Consider the following 23,828-nt stretch of genomic DNA (forward strand, 5'->3'; position numbering starts at 1 on the left):
ATTTTTTTTTTAACTTAAAGACATGCAATGCCATCCAATATCATCTTATTAAAAAAAAACAGGGTTTGGGTGAGTAGGATTTTGTATAACTTGTCTATCTCTTTGTGTAAATTTAAAGTAAAAGGTGGAATTGTGCGAAGAGTGATTTATTAGCTGGAGAACTCGCTTGTCTGTGGCATATATCGAGAGTTAGATAACCAGTAGGAAGCTTCCCTGGTGATCAGGACCCAAAATATCCAAGTTTTAGAGTGTAAGTTTTGAGCATATTTGGTTGAGATTGCCAAAGCAAATATTTTAGGAAAAAAAGAGTTGTCATGATTCTTCTAGTGATTTGTTGGGCTGCATGTACTATTTTTCAGTCCAGTCTAGGATTCTCATCTATTTATTTTGATTCTATTTATTTAGCATTTGGCTCAAATACAAGAAATTAATGAGCCAAACTATACAAATTGACAGTTCAGTTAACCAATCGATGGCACTATCTAAATGTAAATGCAACTTCCTGAGGCCTCTAGGGAAGGAGCATGTGAGATGATGCATAGTCTGCACAAGAGTCATATGGTGACTTCGACTCCAAACTGACGAACAATATTCTGCCATGGAGACGACTAGAGTCAGGGCTTCTCTTCTAAGGGTTGGAATATTACAACTCCAATTTGTTTCTTCATGAAGAAACAAATTAATGGAGAAATAAAATGTAATTTTTTATGTATCTTTTCCAGTTTTTGCATTAATTTCTAATAGGATAATTATATCCTTTGGTATTTTTTCAATGATTAGCTCCAGTTTTTCTTAGATTTTATCTTTATTTCTTATTCTGCAGCTATAATGGATGCATGCACCATAATAAAGGTTACTTTAATAAAACAATAAAACAATTTAATAATATAATAAAGCAAGCCTTAAAGTACAAACCATTAGGAAAAAGAAAACCAGGACGTCCTCTTAAAAGATTCAATGATGACTTCTAAGGCCAGAACAGGCCATGCTAGGCCTAAATCCTTGATAATCATGATGATGTAAAGGTGTGTGATATTTCATAGTAAATTGTATCTGAGAGATACTGCGACCTTCGATGTCAATATAGTATTGGTTTAGTTTTTTTTATTTATTTACTGATAAAATGGCTGGAAAAATATATCCATTGGTAATCCATCAGATGTTGAAGAGATTCAGCGATTTTGTTACTCGAGTCCAATGATGAGAATTATAGTCGATTGTGAAAGTGACATTTGATAGTAAATTGTATCTGAGAGATACCATGAACTCCAATCTCAGTATAGGATTGGTTTAGTTGTTTTTTTTCTTTGTTTCTTTGTTCAATAATTTCTAGATTGTAACTGAAAATAAATAAACCATCGTATTATATTTGAAGTGTTTTTTTTTTTTTTAAGTTTTATCGCATTTTAGCACATACTAGTAATGAATGTATCTCTCAGATACACATGACCTATGCCACAATTTTTTCAGCTGCGACCTCTGCAGGGTTAAGAGTGACTGGCATGAGCCACTGGAGGTATTCTGAATTTTTGGTTTGGTTTGAACTGCTTGTAGTACAGTTGTTGGAGAACCAGGGCTTTGATAAGTGTCAACTTTTGAATGGTGTGGAAAATACAGGCACTCATCCCAATAAGAATAATTTTGTCTATTAGATCAGAAGAGTAGAAGCAACAATAAGCAGACCATGGAAACAAGTTGCAAATAACCTGGATGTCATCCCACTTGGCACCTTTATTGCGCCATAGGATACAAAGCTGAGATCAGTTGGTAGAAGAATATGTAGAGAAGGAAGCATGGATAAAGTTATGGTTCTCCTTGCCAAGAGGAGAGCTAACATCACTGGTGTATTTGGAGGGAGAACTGGCCCAGGGCATGATTGGAGAATGACGATTATTATTTAGAATTCTGGTGATTTGGAGAATAATATTGTTACATTATTACTGACAATAGACTGTTTAGCTTCTCTTCAAGCCTTGTCTGTAAATCTGTATCCACTGGGCTCTGTAATTTGCATCCTCTCAGTCTGTCCTCATATTTCACATTCTAAAGACTAGAAAACTTTGCATCATCTGCAAACAACAGTATATCACCCCTTTAAGCCCTTTCCAGTGTCATTTACATACAAATTAAACAACAGTGGCTTCAGGACATCCTTGGAGCATACTGCTAGTGACTTTCCTTTTCTGGAATATCGCTCCTCCATATATATCCTGCTGATATCTGTCACAGTCAATCTCAAATCCAGCATGATAATCTACCATATAACCCTCATCTATTGCAATATAACTACTATTTATCATGGATTATGATGGATGTCTAAATTTACAAGGAGGATTATCTCGTTATATGTGATAACTTTCAGAGATCAGTAGCCAAGTATGTAAAGTCATCAGATTGAGCAATACCGATAAGGAAATCTTTAGCCAAAAAATAGATCACATAAGGGAGATTCCAGGTTTGGTAACCTTTGGCAGGGTTACCAGATTGACAAATGCACATCTCATCCTTGTGAAATGTATCATGCATGATGTTGGAGTTAAGGTGAAATATAGTTGCAGGAGATGCCAGTTGATTTCAGTAATGAATAGCATCTCAGGTTTGGACATCTGTAAATGGCAGTGCAATTCATCGATGTTAGAATTGTCCCCAGATGTTGGGAAAGTCAGTCAGGAATTTTTTTTTTAATGGAATTTTGTTATTTTATTTTTTATTTTTAACTACTTTGGCTCTGTAATTTGTTCTTTCATGCTAGTGAGTAGAGCATTTAGAAAAATATGTGAAGGTGTGTGCAGCAGTGATGGACTCCACAACCTGGCAGAGTAAACAGCAGCAGGATTATTTGCGAACTGATCAGGAAGCCTCCCAAAGCATTACCAATAAGTTTAGTCTGATGGCCACCCTCTGGAAACTTTTACTGCTGTATCCTCAAATGGCAGAGTTGTTGGTTCTCTAGTTAAATAATTATGATATGGAGAGTGCAAACTGGGAGGGGGTGTGAGCTTCTTCCTCCCCCTTCTACTGCATGTAGGAGACAAACCAGAAAAAATGTATTCTAGAGATGAAACATGGCAGTGGTCACTTTACACCTTCATTAAGCAAGGTAGTTGTGTTTAACTGGGCGATGAAAATCATTTACTGCTTAGAAGTCCTAGCTGACAAGGAAGCTTCTTCACAGCCCAATTTGTGGAAACAGGCCATACAGAAGATGGAGTTGACTTAGCTGGGAGAAGTATGTTGTGCAATCACCAACCCATAAATAGCTTAAACTTGTACAAGTGATAAGTTTTTTACATTTGGATGTTTTTTTGTTTGTGCAACTTCAATATTGTAAACTTCTTGTTTGGTAATTGTTTTTTGTGAGCTTCTGTTATTGGTTGAATTTATGGAATTTTACTGTCAAGCCACCTGTGATATGCTTAATTTTTAGTAACTACTTTCAAACAGAATAGACCCAAGAAATTGGATAATAGACATTTTCTTTCACTGGAATAAGGATAAAGGCCTTCATTTATCAGGAGAAAGTGTTTGGATCAGAGAAAGGGTCTAGCTATCAAAAACATGTGAATTTTGAAGGTTATTCCACATAACACAACTCTTGTACCGAGAGTAGTATTATTATTGACAAGAGGACACTTGCTCCTGATCTTGAAGTGCTTGAAGATGAACTACATTATATGTGGAAAGATTGTTGGTTGAGGTTGACTGATATTCTTGTGGGTAAAGGAACACATTGTAAGTAATTGTGTTTAGCAGAAACTTTGGCATCTCTTCTGCCATTCTATAGATCGGGGTTTCTCAAACTGTGTTCCGCAGAGGGTGAACAGGTGTTCCGCGATAAATTCCTGGAATTTGTCGAAAAGCTCAGACCCATAATACTCAATAATATTTGTGTATCGTTAATTTTCAAACATCGAAACCTTTCAACATTTGGGGAAGGGAATACCGCTGTTTATGATTGGTCATAAAAATTGCTTGCAAGCGGATTATAACAATGGGCGGCGTATCCTCTGTTCTCAAAACTGAAAAAAATAACATCTGTGTTGCAAATGTTAGTGACCAATCAGGAAGTATAAAGAAAAGTTTCCACTAAATTGAAGATAAAGGTAGTCTGTATCCGGTTCTCAAATCTAGTAATACTGAATACTTTCTTCGCAAGTTCGTATTATAGGGTGAAAGTTTCGAAACTGTAGCGCTGTGATTTTTTAAAAGTTATAGGAATACAGATTTAAATTCTAATATGAATAAGAGACAAAGGACTTTGTTTAATTTTGGTATTAAGAAATCTCTTATTGAAGGTGTTTGTGATAGAACAGATAGTGAGTCATTCACCTAAAAGATCTACAAAGATCTCCAGGATGTACAAAAGGAGGGGAAAACTACCAGCACACAGGAGAAAAAGTCTGCATTCACTCGTAAGTACTTATAAATATATTTGGTGATCAGAATGGGATATGTCAATGAAAATCGGTACAAATTAATTTAATGATGGTTTATTGATGCTTTAATTAAATATCAATCATTAATTAATAATAAAAATCAGCTAAATTACCAATTATTAATTAATACATTACAAAATAACCAAGGTGTTTCGTGAACATTTCAGGATTTGTGATGTTTTGTCGTAGAAAAAATCGGAGAAACCCTGCTATAGATTGGTAGAAGATGCCAGAACTTCTGCTGTACATAATTACTTACAGTGTGTCCCTTTGCCCATAAGAATATCAGTCTCAATATCATGGCACTCAATCTTTTCCTAACCCTCTTTTTCACATATTGAAGTAATTAATGTTGCTGTTGAGGTTGTTGGCAGTTTAAATTCACCATGGAAAATGAGCTTGCTGTTATATTTTACTACAGGGATAAAAAGTTGAAAAGACTGAAGTGATTAATTGCAAAAAAATGAAGAGTAGTAGAGACAACAGATAAATATGAACAAGGAAATTTTGATTCATAAAATATTAAAAATACGAGATTGTAGATTTAACCTTCAACATGAAACATATGCAAGTGACAGAACCAGACATACTGCATGTAAAAGTAGCTTTTACCAGCTGAGCAACTGATTTGCCACAGTGTTTGTTTTGGAGTCAACATATCACTCATTTTGGCTTATTTCATGGCACTTATTGGTAGCTAACTGATGACGGTAGCTTGGAGTTATCAATTTTGAGTTCTTATTTATATATATATATATATATATATATATATATATATAAAATATATCTTATATATTAAATATATATAAGATATATTGAAATAAATCTTATATATACAGGTTACCCTCGTATAACGCGGTACTTATACAACGCGGTCTACAAATTGTAGTAACCCTTGTTAAACGTGGTAGTTATACAATGCGGTTTCGATATAAGACGGTCTACAAACTGTAGTAACCCTTTATCTTTTCATATATTTTTCAACGCGCGACTTAAAAATCAAATTTTATCTTCATTAAATTTGCGTCTATCTGTATCGCGCATGTAGTTAAGTAGTGAATTTATATTAGGGGAAATACTTTAGTGCTCATGTTTGTCAATTGGTTACTGTATAAAGTATTTATTCTTAAAAATTATAAGTGTGTTAATCTCAAGCTGAGCACTTTATTTTTTGGTGAGTTATACAATATGTAATGCTTTTTTTTATGTAAAAAAAAAATATTTTTATAGCAATGGCCACTTAGAGTGCTTTTGCAATATACACATTTGTTAATAGGGATAAACCCACCCACTGTAAACTGCCAAGGTAACAATTGAACAAGACTGAAGATACATTCGGTTTCGATCAGCACATGAGACTCAACCTTCGAACTTCTTCATAAGTGCTCCAACCTCTTCAATAGCGAATTAATTGATAGGGAAATAGATTTAAATGAGGAGGAACTGGTACAATTAATAGATGACATCGAACCAAATGGGAGAGAAAGTTTTGCCGAAGATTCTGATTGTGATGAATCCGTTAAAGAATTCAGTTTAAAGAAATTAGCAATAGGATTGGACATGGCAAGAAAGTTATTGTATGGATAATGATCTCTCAATGGAGCGCTCCGGAAAATTTCCGAGATAATTGGATATTTGTTTAGCTCCATATTATGAACTTAATAAAAAATTGCATCATCATGGTAAGCAAGGTCTTATTACTGACCTTGATAACTAAACCAGCCAAAGTATGCAATGAGAATTATACTAATGATGTCCAAGAGATTTCAAGTGATGATGACGTCCAGCCATTTGTAAATAAAGAACATCTACGAAATGTTAGTTTTGAAGAGAGTGATGACGATTAAAATATACACTTTATTTTATTTTGCCTAAAACGTTTATGTATTGTGTGCAATGAAGTTTGTGTTCAATTTGTATTTTTTTATAATTTTATACTATGTATTTGTCTCATAGTTCATGTGTTTTCTTAATTTACATGAATTACCTGAATTAAATAAAAAAATATATTTTTGTTGGATATGTCATAGTTTTTTTTTTAAGATTATATAAACAATTTCGGAACCTAACCCTACTTTTTCTATGTGATCTGAGTCTCGCATACCGCGATTTATGTAACGCTGCATTTTTGTGGAACCTAACATCCACATTATATGAGGGTTGCCTGTATTTCAATCTGCTTTATAACTGGAACTGATTGAAAAGGTCTAGGAAATTATTTATATCTGTCAAATTCAGATTTATCCATTCAAGTGATGTGGTGCCTTTAGAGGAGTTGCAAGACTTGCCATGTGTTATGGATAGTGGAGGAACTCTTTATTCTAACACAGTTATAGCATTATTGGTATATGCTGAACTATGCTATAGAATAAAAATAAAAAGCATTGCTAATATGATCAGTATGAGAAAGGTTTAAAAAATTAAATTCTAATAACAAAAATAGCAGTTTATTTGGAGCTACTCTTTTCATCCAAATGCTCTGTAAATGACTAATATAAAGTTTTTTGATTCATCATTTCCTTGTTTATTGTATTTAATTGACTATTGAAGATACATATTTAAGTTCACATAATCGAGCTTCATTTAAAACACCTCTCTTATTGTATGTTTTCGGCTCAATGAAATTTCTCTTTTCAGCTAAATGCTGACTAATATAAAGTCTCCCCCCCCCATCATTTTCCTTGTTTTCCAGTTGTATTTATATTTCATTCTGACTGTTGAAGATACATATTTAAGTTCACATAATTAAGCTTCATTTTTCAACACCTTTCTCTTACTATATGTTTTCAGCTCAATCAAGCTGACTCTGAATATTTGCTTATTCCTACACTCTAAATATATACAACCAGGTATGTGTTTTTAATTACTCAATATATATATTAAGACTTTATATTAGTTATTTAACCTAGTCTCTGGTTGGAAAGGTGGGGTAGCTTCATTACCTAATAAGCCTTGTTTATTAGGTAATGAATATTATTTGAAAATCAGGAGCAACGTGAAACCTAGTTTCCAAAAAAAAAATTATACTAGTTAAATTCTGTGTAATTAAAAAATACATTATTTTAAATAGATGCCGAGATCCAGAAAAAGACAGCATTCTCGATCTGTCAGTTGTGATTCTCGCAGCAGTAGCCATAGATACAAGAAACGGAAGGTATCTACAGATACTCATGATTACAACCTTCGTCATTCTAAGCATAGGGGGTGAGTTGATAGTTTAAGCTTTCTTAGTAATGTTGAAATAAATCAGTGTGATGTATACCTTATTGTTTAATATTGGTTTTTATGCAATAAATTTTAATCAGCACAAGTTCACATACAATAAATTGCATAACATCTGATCCTTTCATTTCTGATAAGGAGAAGATTGGATGTATGGCATAACTGATTAATTTTAGATGTTACATAGAAATTCACTATTCAGATTACAGATAAATCATGTATTCTTAATCAATAAAATGTGGGTTCAGATCTCATAGCAGTGTGGGTGTTTGAGCATGTTTTTAGGTAATGGATGAATTTCAGTACCCAATTTGAGATTGCTATCCTGTTTATTGGATGCCTGATTGGCTAAAAAAAAAAAAAAAAAAAAAAAATCTATCTTTGCTCTCTAGAATAGTTTCTGGTTGTCTGACCTATGAGTAATGGATTTAAAATCTTTGGTGGGTAGGATTCCTACGATAAATAAAAAAAAAAATTAAGTTATATGCCTATTTTAAAAAATAAACTTTAGTGACTATTTTATTATTCATTTGACATTTCTAAATTGGTAATAATAATATTTTACTTAAATCCAAATTCTGTATTTCATATTCATTTGTAATATGTATTAATGGATTTAGACTGCGTGTGTCATATCATACTATTGTGATCTACAATACAAGTACTGCAGATGGGATTGTTAAATAATCCAGGAGCCCTGCTCTAGAGAACAAAAACATTACCTTTTCAAGCCACTTCAGATTTCCAATTAGTAAAGTGGTGTTGGTCTCACACTGGATGATGGAAATTATCATCATCAAATTCCTGACATGTACCCTCAAGGGGTGTACAGGATATGATAGTACTACATGAAAAATTTACATCATTACTAACTTCCTATCTACAATTTTCCTCCAAATCAGTCTGTTATTTGTCAAGACTCCAACATTATCAGATCTTATATTTCTATCGTCTAAGGCACTTGGTACCGTATCAATCCACCTATATCTTGGTCTTCCTCTGGGTCGTTTTCCTGCTAACCTGGCAGAGAACACTTGTTCTGCTAATCTTTCCTCGCCCATTCTGTTTAAGTGACCATACCACCTGAGATTAGCTCTGCTAACGCATTCCTAGATGCTGACAATTTCTTGTTCTTTCCTAATATCTTCGTTTTTAATATGATATTGCCACTGATGCCATCTGTTCACATGTCTAATTTTTCTCAGGACTCATATCTGCGGTCTCTAGTCTTTGGTCAAGTGTTTTACTTCTGACCCAGATCTCAGATTCATAAGTTAAAACTGGTTTGAACACTGTCTTGTATACAGCTAATTTAGTATTTCGACTAATTTCTCTCTATATTCCATATGAATTTATTCAATTGACTTCCTATCATACCAGCATTGTTGATTCTATTGTCTATTTCCATATTTAATTTACCATCTTCACTAAAAATCGTGCCTAAGTAGCCGAAATGTTTTACTTGTTCCACAGGTTCTCTGTTCACAACAATTGACATTTTCAACGATTCTACCTATTTTCATTGTCTTTGTCTTTTTATTGCTGACCTTCATGCCATATCTATTACAACAGTTATTCAATTTAGTCAGGGAATCTTGCAAACTTGTAGTGGATTTATTTAGATATATAATATCGTCTGAATAAAGCAAAGAGCTGACATTAACATCTCCAATTCTGATATCAGGTTTAATACCACTTTCATTCATAATGTGATTCATATAGTTAATAAATAACAGCGGATAATGTACATCCTTGTCTCATGCTAGACATAACATTAAACCAACTTCCTGTACTTCAATTCTAACTGCTGACTTACAACTCAAATAAAGACTAACTATTGCTTGATATAATGCCCCATTGACACCATATAACTGTAGCGTATTGAATAGCTTCTGTCTTGGCACCTTGTCATATGCCTTTTCCAGATCGACAAAACTTAAATACAGGTCTTTGTTATATTTCCATGCATTCTCACTATTTGTCGTAAAAGTGAAGATCTGATCCTGACAGCCTCTATTTGGCCTGAATCCAGCTTGTTCTTCACTAAGCTTTTCTTCCACAATTATTTTCAACCGTTTCTCATGTATATTGGGGTGGCGCACGGATTAGATCGTCGGCTTGTCGAGAGCTCCTGAAAAGATCAGTATTATTTTGTGTTAACATTAGATATTTTACCAGAATTTTAAGTAGTATTGTTTGCTTTTTGTTTCTTGGTGTGTCTGTGCAATTTTTGCGTGTTTTCTGTTATTTTAATTATTATTTTTAAGAAAAGATAGCGTACACATGGCACCGATAAAGAAAAAAATGGCGGCCAGGTCGCCATGCTTGCTTAAGAGTTTTGATGTAAAAGAATTTATGCAATGTGCTGTCTGTGAAATGTATGCCTTGCGAAGAGCGGTAGGAGTCTGGTTAGAAAGTGATAGTGGAGTTAATATGTGTAGAAAGTGTAAAGAGAATGAAGACTTCAAGCGTGTTTCGTGTATCGAGACTGATATCGTTAACGGTAGTCAGAATGTAGAAAATGGCGGTGTACTAGAGAATTGCGTGGTAGTGCCAGATATGTGTGAGAGCGTCGCTGAAAGTGTAAATGAAGGTAGAAACACCGAAGGAATGGATGATTTGATCGATAATGAAAATGGTGAGATAAATGCGAGTAGCGAAATTGCCCGTTTAAATGGCGCGATACACAGAGCCAAACGACAACTGGAGCGTATGCAAAAATGTGTGTTGAACGTACCGACAAATAACCGGCGGAAGTCTGTGACGGCAAATAATAGAATGTACGTAAACGTCAATAAAATGAAGGAGCGAGTGCTGTATGGGGATTCGCTATTAAGAGGCGTAATAATTGAGAGTTTAACGAAGTCGTACCAGCCGGGTGCGAACATAAAGGACGTCAGCGAATCTATTCGACTGCAAAAACAGAGGGTGAAAGAGATGATAATAGTGGCAGGAACGAATGATTTGAAAGAGGACAAAATGGAAATGATAGAGGATGTGAGGGAGCTGTTTGAGGTAGCAAAAGAGAAGAGTGAGAGAGTTAGGATGGTGAGTATCTTACCGCGGTATGACAGCGAAGTGTTTAGAAGGAGGGCCATAATTGCCAATGACTTTATGCGTGGGTTATGCATGGAGAGTGGTGTGGAATTTGTGGATGTGTAGAATGAGTTCGATGGGCGAAAGGACTTATATAAGATGGATGGGTTACATTTGAATGGAGTTGGTGTACGGAGACTTGAAAGAGTGTTGATGAATGATGTGGAAGTGGATGTACAGACTCAGGGAAACTAGATTTATTAAGAGGGGGGGAGTAGATATGCAGACTTTAGGGGGGGCAGTTAAGTGTATGAATGAGTATATTATGCCCGGGCGAGTACGACGGACAACAAATCAGAATGGGATAATTAGTATAAGGAATCAAAGTAGGGATGGGACAAATGGGCTTCTGCGATTCATGTACACTAATGCCAGGAGTATTAGGAATAAGAAGGAAGAGTTTTTGGCCATGGTTGACACTTCCAGGCCACAGGTTGTCGGTATTAGTGAAACATGGCTGACAGAAGATGCTAAAGCTAGTGGGATTGAATGCGATGGGTATAGCGTGTTCAGGAGTGACAGGGTGAATAAAAGGGGGGGGGGAGTGTTATTGATGATAGCTGATGAGCTTCAGCCAAGGAGTATAGAAGTTGAACTGCAGGATGGGGAAAAAAGCACATTTGAGGCTGTTTGGTGTGAGATACAATCTAGCAGAACAAAATATACAATTGGGTGCTGCTATAGACCGGGTGATGGAGTGGATGGTGGGAATAGTATGCATAAGCAAATAGAAGAAATGAATGGAAGGAGGGTAATTATTATGGGTGATTTCAATTATGGTAACATTGACTGGAAAGAAGAGAGGGCACATGGGAGGAAGGAATTGGATTTTATGCAGTTATTAAGGGACAACTATCTACGACAACATGTATTGAAAAATACCAGGGGGCAGAGAGTGCTGGACCTAGTAATTGCAACTGAGAATGTAGCTGTAACGAACATGACCATGTTGCCACCAATTGGTGAGAGTGACCATAAGGTCATGACTTGGGAGGTGGCTAAAGGAGTCGAATTTACAATTAAGACAGGGTATATGTGGAATTACCGGGCTGGTAAGTATGACAAGCTTAGGTGTGTGCTTGGCTCAATGCCATGGCATGTAAAACTGCAAGGGCTGGATGTTGATGGTGCATGGGAGGTGGTTAAGAACTGTTTGCAGGAGGCAATGGTTGACTGTATACCAAGAGTCCGAATAATAAATCAGGTAGGGGTTAAATGGATGAATAACACTATTAAGCTTGAGCTGCAAAAAAAGAAAGAATTGTGGAGGGAATTTAAGGAGAAGGGTGACCATAAGGTGCATGAACAGTATAAAGCTCAGGCCAGGATGGTAACAAGGGTGGTAAGGAAAGCAAAAGCAGATTACGAAAGGAAATTGGCCATGCAGGCTAAAGAGAATCCCAAATAGTTTTTTCAATATGTTGCAAGTAAAAGGAAAAATGCTCATGGTAGAATGATCTTAAAAAATGCTGAGGGTAGGGAGGTAACTGAATCAGTCGATGTTGTGGAATTACTGAGCGAGCACTTTGCAAGAGTATATCATCCAGGTGGTGGCTTTGCGGAAATGGAGGAACCAACAGCTTATACTGGAATTGTGATGAATGAGGTAGAGGTAACTAGTCTATTACAGAACCTCAATGTCAATACATCTGTGGGTTTGGATGGTATACCAGCTCGTGTCGTACGTGAAGCGGCCAAAGAATTGTCAGTGCCCTTGACCATTATGTTTAATTTGAGCCTCAGGACTGGGTTAGTCCCAAGGGGGTGGAAAGAGGGGAAAATAGTTCCACTGCACAAAGGTGGTTCCAAGGCTGCTGTTGAAAATTACCGGCCAATCAGCATAACAGGAATCATTATCAAGGTCTTAGAGAAAATAGTCAAGAGGAAAATACAAGATTGGATAGAAGAAAATGGGATACTGTATCGGGGACAGCATGGTTTTGTGAAGGGTAGGTCATGCCTCAGTAACTTGCTCACGTATTATAACACAGTGACGGCTGAACTGGATAAGAGTAATGGGTTTACAGTGATTCTGCTGGACCTTGCTAAGGCCTTTGACAGGATACCACATGGAATTCTAATCAGTAAATTGCAGCATATGGGAATGGACATAGGGTTGGTGAGATGGATAGGAGGGTGGTTGACGGAGAGATATCAGAGAGTGGTTTACTCAGGAGTAGAGTCCACAAGACGGCCTGTGACTAGTGGTGTACCACAAGGATCTGTTCTTGGACCACTGCTCTTTAATTTGTTCATAAATGATATAGGAAAGGATCTGAGAGGAACAGTTCATTTGTTTGCGGATGATGCGAAGTTGGGTAGGGCAATAGTGAACGCAGATGACGTCAAAATTTTGCAGGATGATTTGGATAGATTGGAGGTCTGGGCTAGGGAGAATGGATGTCAATTTAATGTGGCAAAATGTAAGGCTATGCATTTTGGGGTGAAAAGATGGGAGGCAGTTTACTGCATTGGTGTAACCGTGCTCCAGGAAATTGATGAGGCACGAGATTTAGGAGTGTTGGTGGATAAGGAATTGAAATTTAGGGGACACATGGCAAAAGTGGCCAAATCAGCTCATCAAATCACTTGGTTGCTGAAGAATACGTTGACAAGCAGGGACAAGCAGGTTATTGTTCCTCTGTATCGAGCCTTGATAAGACCTCATCTCGACTACTGTGCTCAGATTTGGTCACCTAGGTTTCTTCTTGATGGGGAGGAGGTGGAGAGGATCCAGACGCGAGTGACCAAGATGATAGCAGGTCTGTGGAATGAACCGTATGAGAACAGGTTGAGGATTTGTGGGTTGCAAAAATTGGTTGATAGGCGGAGGAGGGGAGATATGATTGAGACATTCAAATTACTGAAGGGTTTCTATAAAATTAATTCAGAAGATATTTTTGAGAACAGGGCTGGTTGTGGGAGGACTAGGGGACATCCATGGAAACTGGGCAAAAGTGTGGTTAGTAAAGGTGTTAGAGCTGGGTTCTTTACTTTTAGAGTAGTGAATGAGTGGAATGCGCTCCCTGAGTCTGTGGTGGATGCTGTGACAGTGAATGAGTTTAAGGCGAGGTATGATAGATACTGTATGAATGTCGAATAGTTGTGATGAAAATGATTTGGGGTCTCCCTCGATGAGTCTAATGACTCCCTGGAGTTGCCCGTAATAATAATAATACTGGCATAAATATTGTCAGGAACACTCAGTAGGGAAATACCTCTGTAATTCTCACATTCAGTTTTATTTCCCTTTTTAACATATGGGTACTATTAGAGCTCTACTCCAATCATCAGAAATTCTTACCTCTGTTCAGGCCTTCTGAACTATGCCGTGCAGCCGCTGTAAGACTTTTATACCACCATACTTCAGCATTTCTGATTGAATATCATCTACTCCTGCTGCCTTTCCACATTTCAAGCCTTTGATGGCTTTTTCTACTTCAAGTATGGATATGTATTCCTGTCTGCATGCCTGGTCAGTGTTTTTTACCACTGTGCTGTCATCACTGCATGTTTCATTTAGCAATTTTTCAAAGTAATTACTCCATACTTCAAGGATATCTTTTTCTCCCGTTTTCATGTCACCTTTATCATCTTTAACTCCTTTTACAGTACTCTTTCCTCCATTTCTAAGCTTCTTCAACAACCTCCAGAATATCTTACCACCTGTTTGATATTTATTTTCTATGTTCTTGCCGAAGTCCTCCCATGACTTTTGTTTAGCTAGTTTTACACAGTGTTTAGCTTTCTTACATTTGTCTCTGTATTCTCTAAGAGTACAAGCTGACTTATTCGCCAGGAACTTTTGATATGCTTTCTTCTTTCCCGTTTTCATGTCACCTTTATCATCTTTAACTCCTTTTACAGTACTCTTTCCTCCATTTCTAAGCTTCTTCAACAACCTCCAGAATATCTTACCACCTGTTTGATATTTATTTTCTATGTTCTTGCCGAAGTCCTCCCATGACTTTTGTTTAGCTAGTTTTACACAGTGTTTAGCTTTCTTACATTTGTCTCTGTATTCTCTAAGAGTACAAGCTGACTTATTCGCCAGGAACTTTTGATATGCTTTCTTCTTTTTCCTTCACTGCCTCTTTAACTTCCTGTGTCCACCATGGAGTTCTGATTTTTCTATCCTTGCACACAACCTCACTACATGCCTCTCTGCCTGAATCAATCAGGGTTTTCTTCAAGGCTTGCTACTGAATCTCCAAGGTTTGGTTCGTGTTCTCAAACTCTTTCATTTTTTCTTCAATGACCTTTGTGTATTTTTGTCTACAGTTCATCTGAGAGCTGCTCAACTTTTATTCGCTTTAAAACTCTCTTAGATGTTATTCTTTTTAATATGAAATTCAATTTTATCCTGCTCAAGAGTAAATAGTGATCACTTCCAATTTCAAATCCTCTGTACACTCTTGTGACCTGCACCAGGGAGAAAACATCACTATCAACAATAACATAGTCAATGAGACTTTTCTTTGGGTATCTACTTGGATGCTGAACGAACTAGGATGGGCTGGCAATTTGGGATTTAGCGGACCAGATTGTATTCTTATTGGCTTAAACCAATATACAAAATGATAGAAATTATTTATCATCAAAATCTGCCACATTTACAAATATCCATGCTTGAGCAGAATTATTTACTCTTTGGAGAGAGAGCTGAAACACTACTCACTTGGCTAGTTAGACTTCTTTCAGAAGAAAGAGAGACAGATGGTTTTATTTATTTATTTTTTTATAATCCTTATAAAGGCAAGGTATTAAAATTTTTTTGTTAGTGCTTTTTATATTATCTCCACAGGTTGAGACATACATATTATCCCAAGTGGTCTTGAGACATACAACTTGGCAGTGTCATGTTTGGACTAGTGGTTAGAGAAAAAAAAAAGTTAAAAGAATCATTTTTTTCCTTGAAGATCTGGGGATTGTATTCATATGATATTCATATACCATAATAATGGTATCTAATGAATACCATTATTATGGTATTGCAAAGATAGTTTATGAAGAGCAGATGAAATGAAGAAAAATTGGTTCAAAATGTTTGGAGGCTAATCCTATGGATGTCAGCCAGTAGCTGCTGTTTGCATGTAATGAGAGGAAAGTAGAGGAATGGTAGTAGTTATTTCATTGGGATAGTATCCATGGCAATAGCTAAATTAAGATAATGCCAAAATGGAGTTCTGTGGGAAAGTGATTGGAGGGAGTCATCTGTTAAACAAATAGCTCTTTTTTTTAATTTTTTTTTTTTAGATAATGCTTTCAAAGAATTATTTACCACATATAATGGAAATTAGAATTTACTAAAAACTGTATTTTGCTCACTGTAACATAAACATCATTCAGGAGGAGAGCAAAAAAAATTGGTTACAACATTTGAAATGTGACACCAGAACGAGTCAAGCAGTGTGAGTATGCTTTCACATGTCTCGGTTGCAGATGAGTAAACAATAGAAAACGCTAATAAAGTTACGGGGAACCAGGTATAGCTGTGTAATTCAAAATTAATTTTAAAAAATTTAAGAACAATTTATGGTGATTACTTCTCAAAACTTGGAGATAGGCATGCATTCTATGATTAGTGGTTATAGCATAATTTTATACATTTCAAGGAATAGTCAAATTTAAATCTACTGTAGTGTAAAATTTTAGTCTGATTGTCTAATGTTGATTGCATCAGAAGAAAGGCTTGAACCCTCTGATTCTAGAAATCTTATGTAATCTTGTTTTTGGATTCTAATCTTAGAAGAATTGTCCGTCTATATAAAATGGCAGTCTACAGGAACAAGGTACTGGATTAACACTGAGTAAGGATAATGGAGGTAATTTTTTCTTAGTAGATGATAGGAAAGAAAATAACTTTCATGCTGTTTGAAAGCATTATGCATATTGTATTTGCAGAGAATCCTTGTTCAAAAGTCCTTTTAAGGTAGGCTGTAGAAATCCTCTTAACATCAGATTGTAGTCTGACTAAAGGATAGTAATTATCATTTTCTGAATTTTGGTTTCTTTATATCTATTAGATGACTGTGTGTGTTATGTAATTTTTCTAATAGAATGGAGTCCAAAGAACAAATTGTGCATTCTCTATATAAGACTTGATAACACTTTTCTTTTATGAAAGATAATGTGAATAAACTGGGTGTATATGGAAAATTCAGTATTGCCTATAGAGTCATGTATTATTAAGGTATCAAGTGAGTATGCTTTCAGATGTCTCAATTGCAGCTGAATGAACCGGAGAAAACACTAATAAAGTTACAGGGAACCAAGTATAGCTGTGTAATTCAAAATTAATTAAAAAAAATTATGAACAATTTATGGTGATTGCTTTTCAACTTTGAGATAGGCATTCTATTTATGATTAATGTTATAGCATAATTTTATATATTTCAAGGAATAAACCATCAAATTTAAATCTACTGTAGTGTAAAATTTTCATCTGATAAAACAGAATGCAATAATTAAAGAGGCATTAGCTTCCTCAGTATTCCAAGTAAGGTTTTTATTAAAGTATTCCGAAAATAAATTAAGCCATATATATATAACTAGCATTAGGAAAAGATCATCCAGGTACTTGATCATCTGGATCATCCTGGATGAGATTATTTATTATATCTTTTTTGTTATTTTTTATATTTTAATGGAAAAATTCACACATTAGTGTTGGTTCACAAACTTTGTTTCCTGGGTATTTCGGTGCTTAATGAATATTAGTAAATATTGCTTATTCATGTTTCATTTCAAAGCAGTGGTTAATTGTATTTAATTCAAATGCTCTCCAGGGAAGCTCCAAATCTTCCTGTCCCTTTCATCACGCGTTCGTAATCAGGGACTGTTGATATTGACTTTATATACATATCAAAACTCGTTTTATGTTATCACTGTCATCCGAGCTAGTTTTCTGTTACCAATAAAAGTTTCGCATATACTTCACACATGAAAAAAAGCTTAAACAAGTTCATGTGGGGAGACAGTAACTCGCTTCCAACACACCCTCCCTAACAGCCACTATACTGCAGAGGCAATAAAAACAAGTACTTTTATTATGCCAGTGAATAAGGTATGAGGAGTCTGTGTAATATATTTCTCAACAAATAGTGCAGTTAGAGACAACTGGGATAAAAACACACTAATTAATGAATCACATGTCCTCTCATACAGAAACTATGCTGTATAGACTGAAACAAAACCATATGTTGCATGGGCAAACACAGTATCTAATTAAAAACTATTGTTATTAATTAGGTGTGTGCAAGTTCCATTTCCCAAGGCAGCAATAAAATTCAACCGAACGTGTTAAAATTCGTAAAAGTGTAAAACTAAGTAATATATATATATAATGAATGTTATGGCAGTTTCACATATGGAATTCGGTTGAAGAGAGTTAGCATTTCAACTCAATTGTCAGCTATGCTTTTATCTTTCGGTTGTGCGATCTTTTGTTAATACCGCACCAATCATATGCAGGTTTTAATAACCTGCCTTTGCTGTCTGTTTCGCGTTAGGCTTAATTACCGTAAAGGGAGAAAAGTCACAAAAGAGAAATATGTTCCTGGTCCGGGGATTCCCTTATTCAGGTAATATTCACTAATTTCATGTTATCAGTCTGTGGTGTGCCAGTATCGGTAAGTGGTGATATTAGTCGATCTATTCTACGTTAAAAAAATTTAAACCTGAGATGGATAAGTGGTTGATAAAAAAAAAAAAAATCCCGTGAGCAATCAGAAGAAGCAGAAACAGACTCAAAAAAAAAGGACAGTATTTCATATTTTACCAGAACAGCCCATATCGCGTTCAGAACCATTAAGCTTGAGTTGCAAAAAAAGAAACAACTATGGAGGGAATTTAAGGAGAAGGGTGACCGGCAGGCACATGAACGGTATAAAGCGCAGGCCAGAAGGGTGACGAGTGTGGTAAGAAAAGCAAAAAAGGATTACGAAAGAACATTGGCTATGCAGGCTAAAGAGAATCCTAAACAGTTTTTTAGATATGTAGCAAGTAAAAGGAAAAATGTACATGGCAGATTGATTTTAAAGAATGCCGATGGTAGGGAGGTAACTGAATAAGTTGAGTTACTGAGTGAGCACTTTGCAAAAGTATATCATCCAGGTGGTGACATTGCAGAAACGAATAAACCAGTAGATTATACGGGAATTGTGGTTAATGAAATGGAGGTGAGTAGTCTATTGCATAACCTCAATGTCAATACATCTGTGGGATTGGATGGTATACCAGCTCGTGTTGTACGAGAAGCAGCTAAAGAATTGTCAGTACCCTTGACCATTTTGTTTAATTTGAGTCTCGGGTCTGGGTTAGTCCCGAGCGGGTGGAAAGAGGGGAAAATAGTTCCACTGCATAAAGGTGGTTCCAAGACTGCTGTTGTAAATTACCGACCGATTAGCATATCAGGAATCATTGTCAAGGTCTTAGAGAAAATAGTCAAGAGGAAAATACAAGATTGGATAGAAGAAAATGGGATACTGTATCGGGGACAGCATGGTTTTGTGAAGGGTAGGTCATGCCTCAGTAACTTGCTCACGTATTATAACACAGTGACGGCTGAACTGGATAAGGGTAATGGGTTTACGGTGATTCTACTGGACCTTGCCAAGGCCTTTGACAGGATTCCACATGGAATTCTAATCAGTAAATTGCAGCATATGGGAATGGACATAGGGTTGGTGAGATGGATAGGAGGGTGGTTGATGGAGAGATATCAGAGAGTGGTTTACTCGGGAGTAGAGTCCACAAGACGGCCTGTGACTAGTGGTGTGCCACAAGGATCTGTTCTTGGACCACTGCTGTTTAATTTGTTCATAAATGATATAGGAAATGATCTGAGAGGAACAGTTCATTTGTTTGCGGATGATGCAAAGTTGGGTAGGGCAATAGTGAATGCAGATGACGTCAAAATTTTGCAGGATGATTTGGATAGATTGGAGGTCTGGGCTAAGGAGAATGGATGTCAGTTTAATGTGGCAAAATGTAAGGTTATGCATTTTGGGGTGAAAAGATTGGCGGCAGTTTACTGCATTGGTGGAACCCAGCTCCAGGAAATTGATGAGGCACGAGATTTAGGAGTGTTGGTGGATAAGGAATTGAAATTTAGGGGACACATTGCAAAAGTGACCAAAACAGCTCATCAAATCACTTGGTTGCTGAAGAATACGTTGACAAGCAGAGACAAGTAGGTTATTGTTCCTCTCTATCAAGCCTTGATAAGACCCCATCTAGACTACTGTGCTCAGATTTGGTCACCTAGGTTTCTTCTTGATGGGGAGGAGGTGGAGAGGATCCAGAGGTGAGTGACCAAGATGATAGCAGGTCTGTGGAATGAACCGTATGAGAACAGGTTGAGGATTTGTGGGTTGCAAAAATTGGTTGATAGGCGGAGGAGGGGAGATATGATTGAGACATTCAAATTACTGAAAGGTTTCTATAAAATTAATTCAGAAGATATTTTTGAGAACAGGGCTGGTTGTGGGAGGACTAGGGGACATCCATGGAAACTGGGCAAAAGTGTGGTTAGTAAAGGTGTTAGAGCTGGGTTCTTTACTTTTAGAGTAGTGAATGAGTGGAATGCGCTCCCTGAGTCTGTAGTGGATGCTGTGACAGTGAATGAGTTTAAGGCGAGGTATGATAGATACTGCATGAATGTCAGATAGTTGTGATGAATATGATTTGGGGCCTCCCTCGATGAGTCTAATGACTCCCTGGAGTTGCCCGTAATAATAGTAATAGAACCAAACGGTAAGAGGCAAAAAATGTAGTATATGCATTTGAGTTTTGCAATATTTGCTGTGTATGTTTTGTATTGAATATAAATACAATAAATATTATAATAATATATCTCTCTATTAAGATTTTGTTTCGAGCGGGGGCCGTGAAATATTTTAATTTTTGCAAAGGGCCCTGACATCCAGAAGTTTGGGAAGCACTGCCCTAGACGATAGAAATATAAAGTCTGATGATGTTGGAGTCTTGACAAGTAACAGACTGATTTGGAGGAAAATTGTAGATAGGAAGTTAGTAATGATGCAAAGTTTTTTCATGTAGTACTATCATATCCTGTACACCCCTTGAGGGTACATGGCAGGAATTTGATGATAAGAAAATACTTTAATTGCCAAAGTTTTACATATTTAAAAAATAAAAAAAATTTTAAATTAAAAAAGATTCTGCGAAAAAAATTAGTCGAGGTAGTTGAATATATATTAGCAAGCTTCGGTGCATCTTTTTTTCAAAGAAGACCTTTGGTGGCATCTGTTTCGATTTCCTTGATTCAAAGATTCCTTGAGCTCTTTCGAGTAGTTTAAATGCTTCTTCTTCTAGGCTTTTTAAAGTGAAAAAACTGAGTTGGAGCTTCATATTCATTATCTTCTTTGTCATTTTTTTCTTCATTTCTTTATTGGTTCTCTAATTCAAGGAGATCATTGGGTGAGAGTTCCATAATGTAAGATTGAAGTAGCTCATTAACATCACCTTTCAAAACTTCCATTTGCAACTGGTTTGCCCTAAGATCGCTTGAGTTTTCAGAATTCACAATCTTTGGATCTTCAAAGCTTTCAAAATTATCATTAACTGAGGAGAAAGTTTATGCTACACTCCTTACATAGTTTTTTGGAAACTTTATGCCAGGCGATCTTCTTTACCCTGAATTGCGTCTAAAATGTTGAATCTCTTCAAAACTCTTTGATAGAAAAGTTTCCATCTTTATTAGTTGCTTCTATTAACATTTCAAAAGCCTCTTTGAGATAATGTGCTTTAAAACATTGCAATCACTCCCTGATCTATCCATTGTAAAAAAGTTCTATTTGGGGGTGAAAAGACTATTTTTACATTAGGGCAAATGTAAGCTACTGATGAGGGATGGCTAGATGCATTGTCAGTTATCAGAAGCACTTTAAATGGATTTTCTTTTTCTCATAATAAAGTTTCATTTCAGGAACAAAGGGATGCATAAGCCAATCTTCGAATAGGGAACCTGTGAGCCAAGCCTTCTTATTTGCCTTTGATATTACTGGGAGAGTATCTTTATTAATTCCTTTTAAGCTTCTTGGATTTTCTGATCAATGCACAAAAAAAAAAGGTTTTAACTTACATTCGTCAGCAGCATTTCCTCCTAATAGAGCAATGCAACTGAGGTATCTTTACAACTGAGGCATCTCTTAGTAAAGGTGGACCAAGCTCTCATTTCTTGGTATCTCCCATAATGCAAAGCACATCTCCTTGCAGACATGTATAATGCTATACATGTCTGCAAGGAGACTGGTTTTGACCTTTATTGAGGTGTCATCAGTGGGAGCCAGACCCAGAAATGGTGATACTAAGGCAGAAGCAATGGAAAGGTCATATTTACCTATACAAGTTGCCAAAAGGTGTACTACAACCTTATTATTAAATTACTCTAGATTTAGAGAAAGATGTTAGAAGTTTATTTTCTACTTGGTTAGACTATAGTAAATTTATTTTAATCCTTTATCCAAGTGTAAGCAAACAAAGTTTGTGCCTGAAGTATCTTCATGACTGGGGCAACTGGTAGTAAAGGTGGACCAAGCTCTCTCGTCACTCCTTGTCTCAGTATCTCCCATAATGCAAAGCACATCTCCTTGTGGACATGTATAATGCTATGTTAATAGCATTGTTAAGGGAAGGGCCACTACCCAGACCGGTTTCCAAGTGTACTCTAGATTTAGAGTACACTTGGATAAAGGATTAAACTAAATTTATTATAGTCTAACGAATTGGAAAATAAATTTCCAACATCTTTCTCTAAATCTAGAGTAAATTAATAATAAGGTGGCAAACCTTTGGCAACTCGTATAGGTAAATATGACCTCTCCATTGCTTCTGCTTTAGTATCATCATTTCTGGGTCTGGCTCCCACTGATGAGACCTCAATAAAGGTTGAAACTGATCTGGATAGTAGCCCTTCCCTTAATGCATAGTATTATACATGTCCGCTTGGTCCACCCTTACTACGAGTTGCCTCAGTCTAAAAGATACTTCAGGCGCAAATTTTGTTTGCTTACACTTGGATAAAGGATTAAAATAAATTTACTATAGTCTAACCAAGTAGAAAATAAACTTCTAACATCTTATGATCATCAAAAGGCTCTGTAATTAGCAGATGAATTACATTTTGGCAGTAAATTTGGAACACAGTGTACATGGAAATAGTGTAGTATGCCATTAAAATTCACTTTATGAAATATTTTAAATCTGTAACTAAATTATTTCAGCTTGGTGAGTGGTTTTTTAAAATAGTTAGCCATAAAAATGTGCAGAGAGAAATTAAAATCTTTAATTTCTCTATAAACATTTATAATTAAAATCTGTAACTTTTATTTTTAAGATGTATATAGGTGCACTAATCGAATTTGGGTATAGAAAAAAGATGACGCACTAATCGCGGTGCATTAATCGAGGGATTGCTGTAATGTTTTTCAAGAAGGAATTTGAATATCCAATGTGAAGCTTGAGGATTTTTGATAGGTATTTTGAAAGATGATACATAGAACTTTGCCAACTGCTATAGGATGGAGGGAGATCTCCTCTTTATATACTTTAGCATTCTTAAGATCTGTGAATTCAGCTGTGTTAGAGATAGTCCAAGTATTAAATCAGCGTCACAACATCCTTCAAACCATTTAACACCTTATAAAACTCACGTTCCCTAAAAACATTGTTCCATTTCTGTAAACTCTGGGATATACACGATTCCAAATTTTCCCAAAATATTTTTGTATATCTGTCAATCACTTCCTACTCTGCTATTTAGATCCCCAACAAGTAAAACATTCAGCTACTTAGGCACAATTTTTAGTGAAGATGGTAACACAACAACAGTTGTGCTATCATCTTAAATTTTTACAACCTCCATGAAACAAGGTGTTGTTCGGGGTTGTACCACAGATTCCAGCACCATGTTTTGACACACTTTGGTGGAGATTTTAACCCCTTTCTTGCAAAAATACAACTTGGATACCCTCCCACCACCAAACCATCATTGGCACACACTGATGACCTCTCTGAATCCTGGATATAGTACATGCTGTGTGACCTTCC

At 36.1% G+C, this 23,828-nt stretch overlaps 1 protein-coding gene across 2 annotated transcripts in view; it reads left to right on the top strand.

Moving 5' to 3' along the window:
• Positions 1 to 23,828, top strand: part of LOC150098581 (dual specificity protein kinase CLK2-like) — a 152,591-nt gene that overhangs the window by 7,059 nt on the left and 121,704 nt on the right. For both annotated transcript variants that reach the window (XM_090405819.1, XM_090405818.1), the window contains exon 2: positions 7,507 to 7,640. In XM_090405819.1, coding sequence (XP_090261945.1) covers positions 7,507 to 7,640 — 134 coding nt within the window. The remainder of the gene's footprint in view (positions 1 to 7,506; positions 7,641 to 23,828) is intronic.

The sequence above is a fragment of the Typopeltis vanoorti genome, chromosome 15, assembly GCF_054136105.1.
Source record: "Typopeltis vanoorti isolate ZY-2024b chromosome 15, IOZ_Tvanoo_1.0, whole genome shotgun sequence".
Lineage (NCBI taxonomy): Eukaryota > Metazoa > Arthropoda > Arachnida > Uropygi > Thelyphonidae > Typopeltis > Typopeltis vanoorti.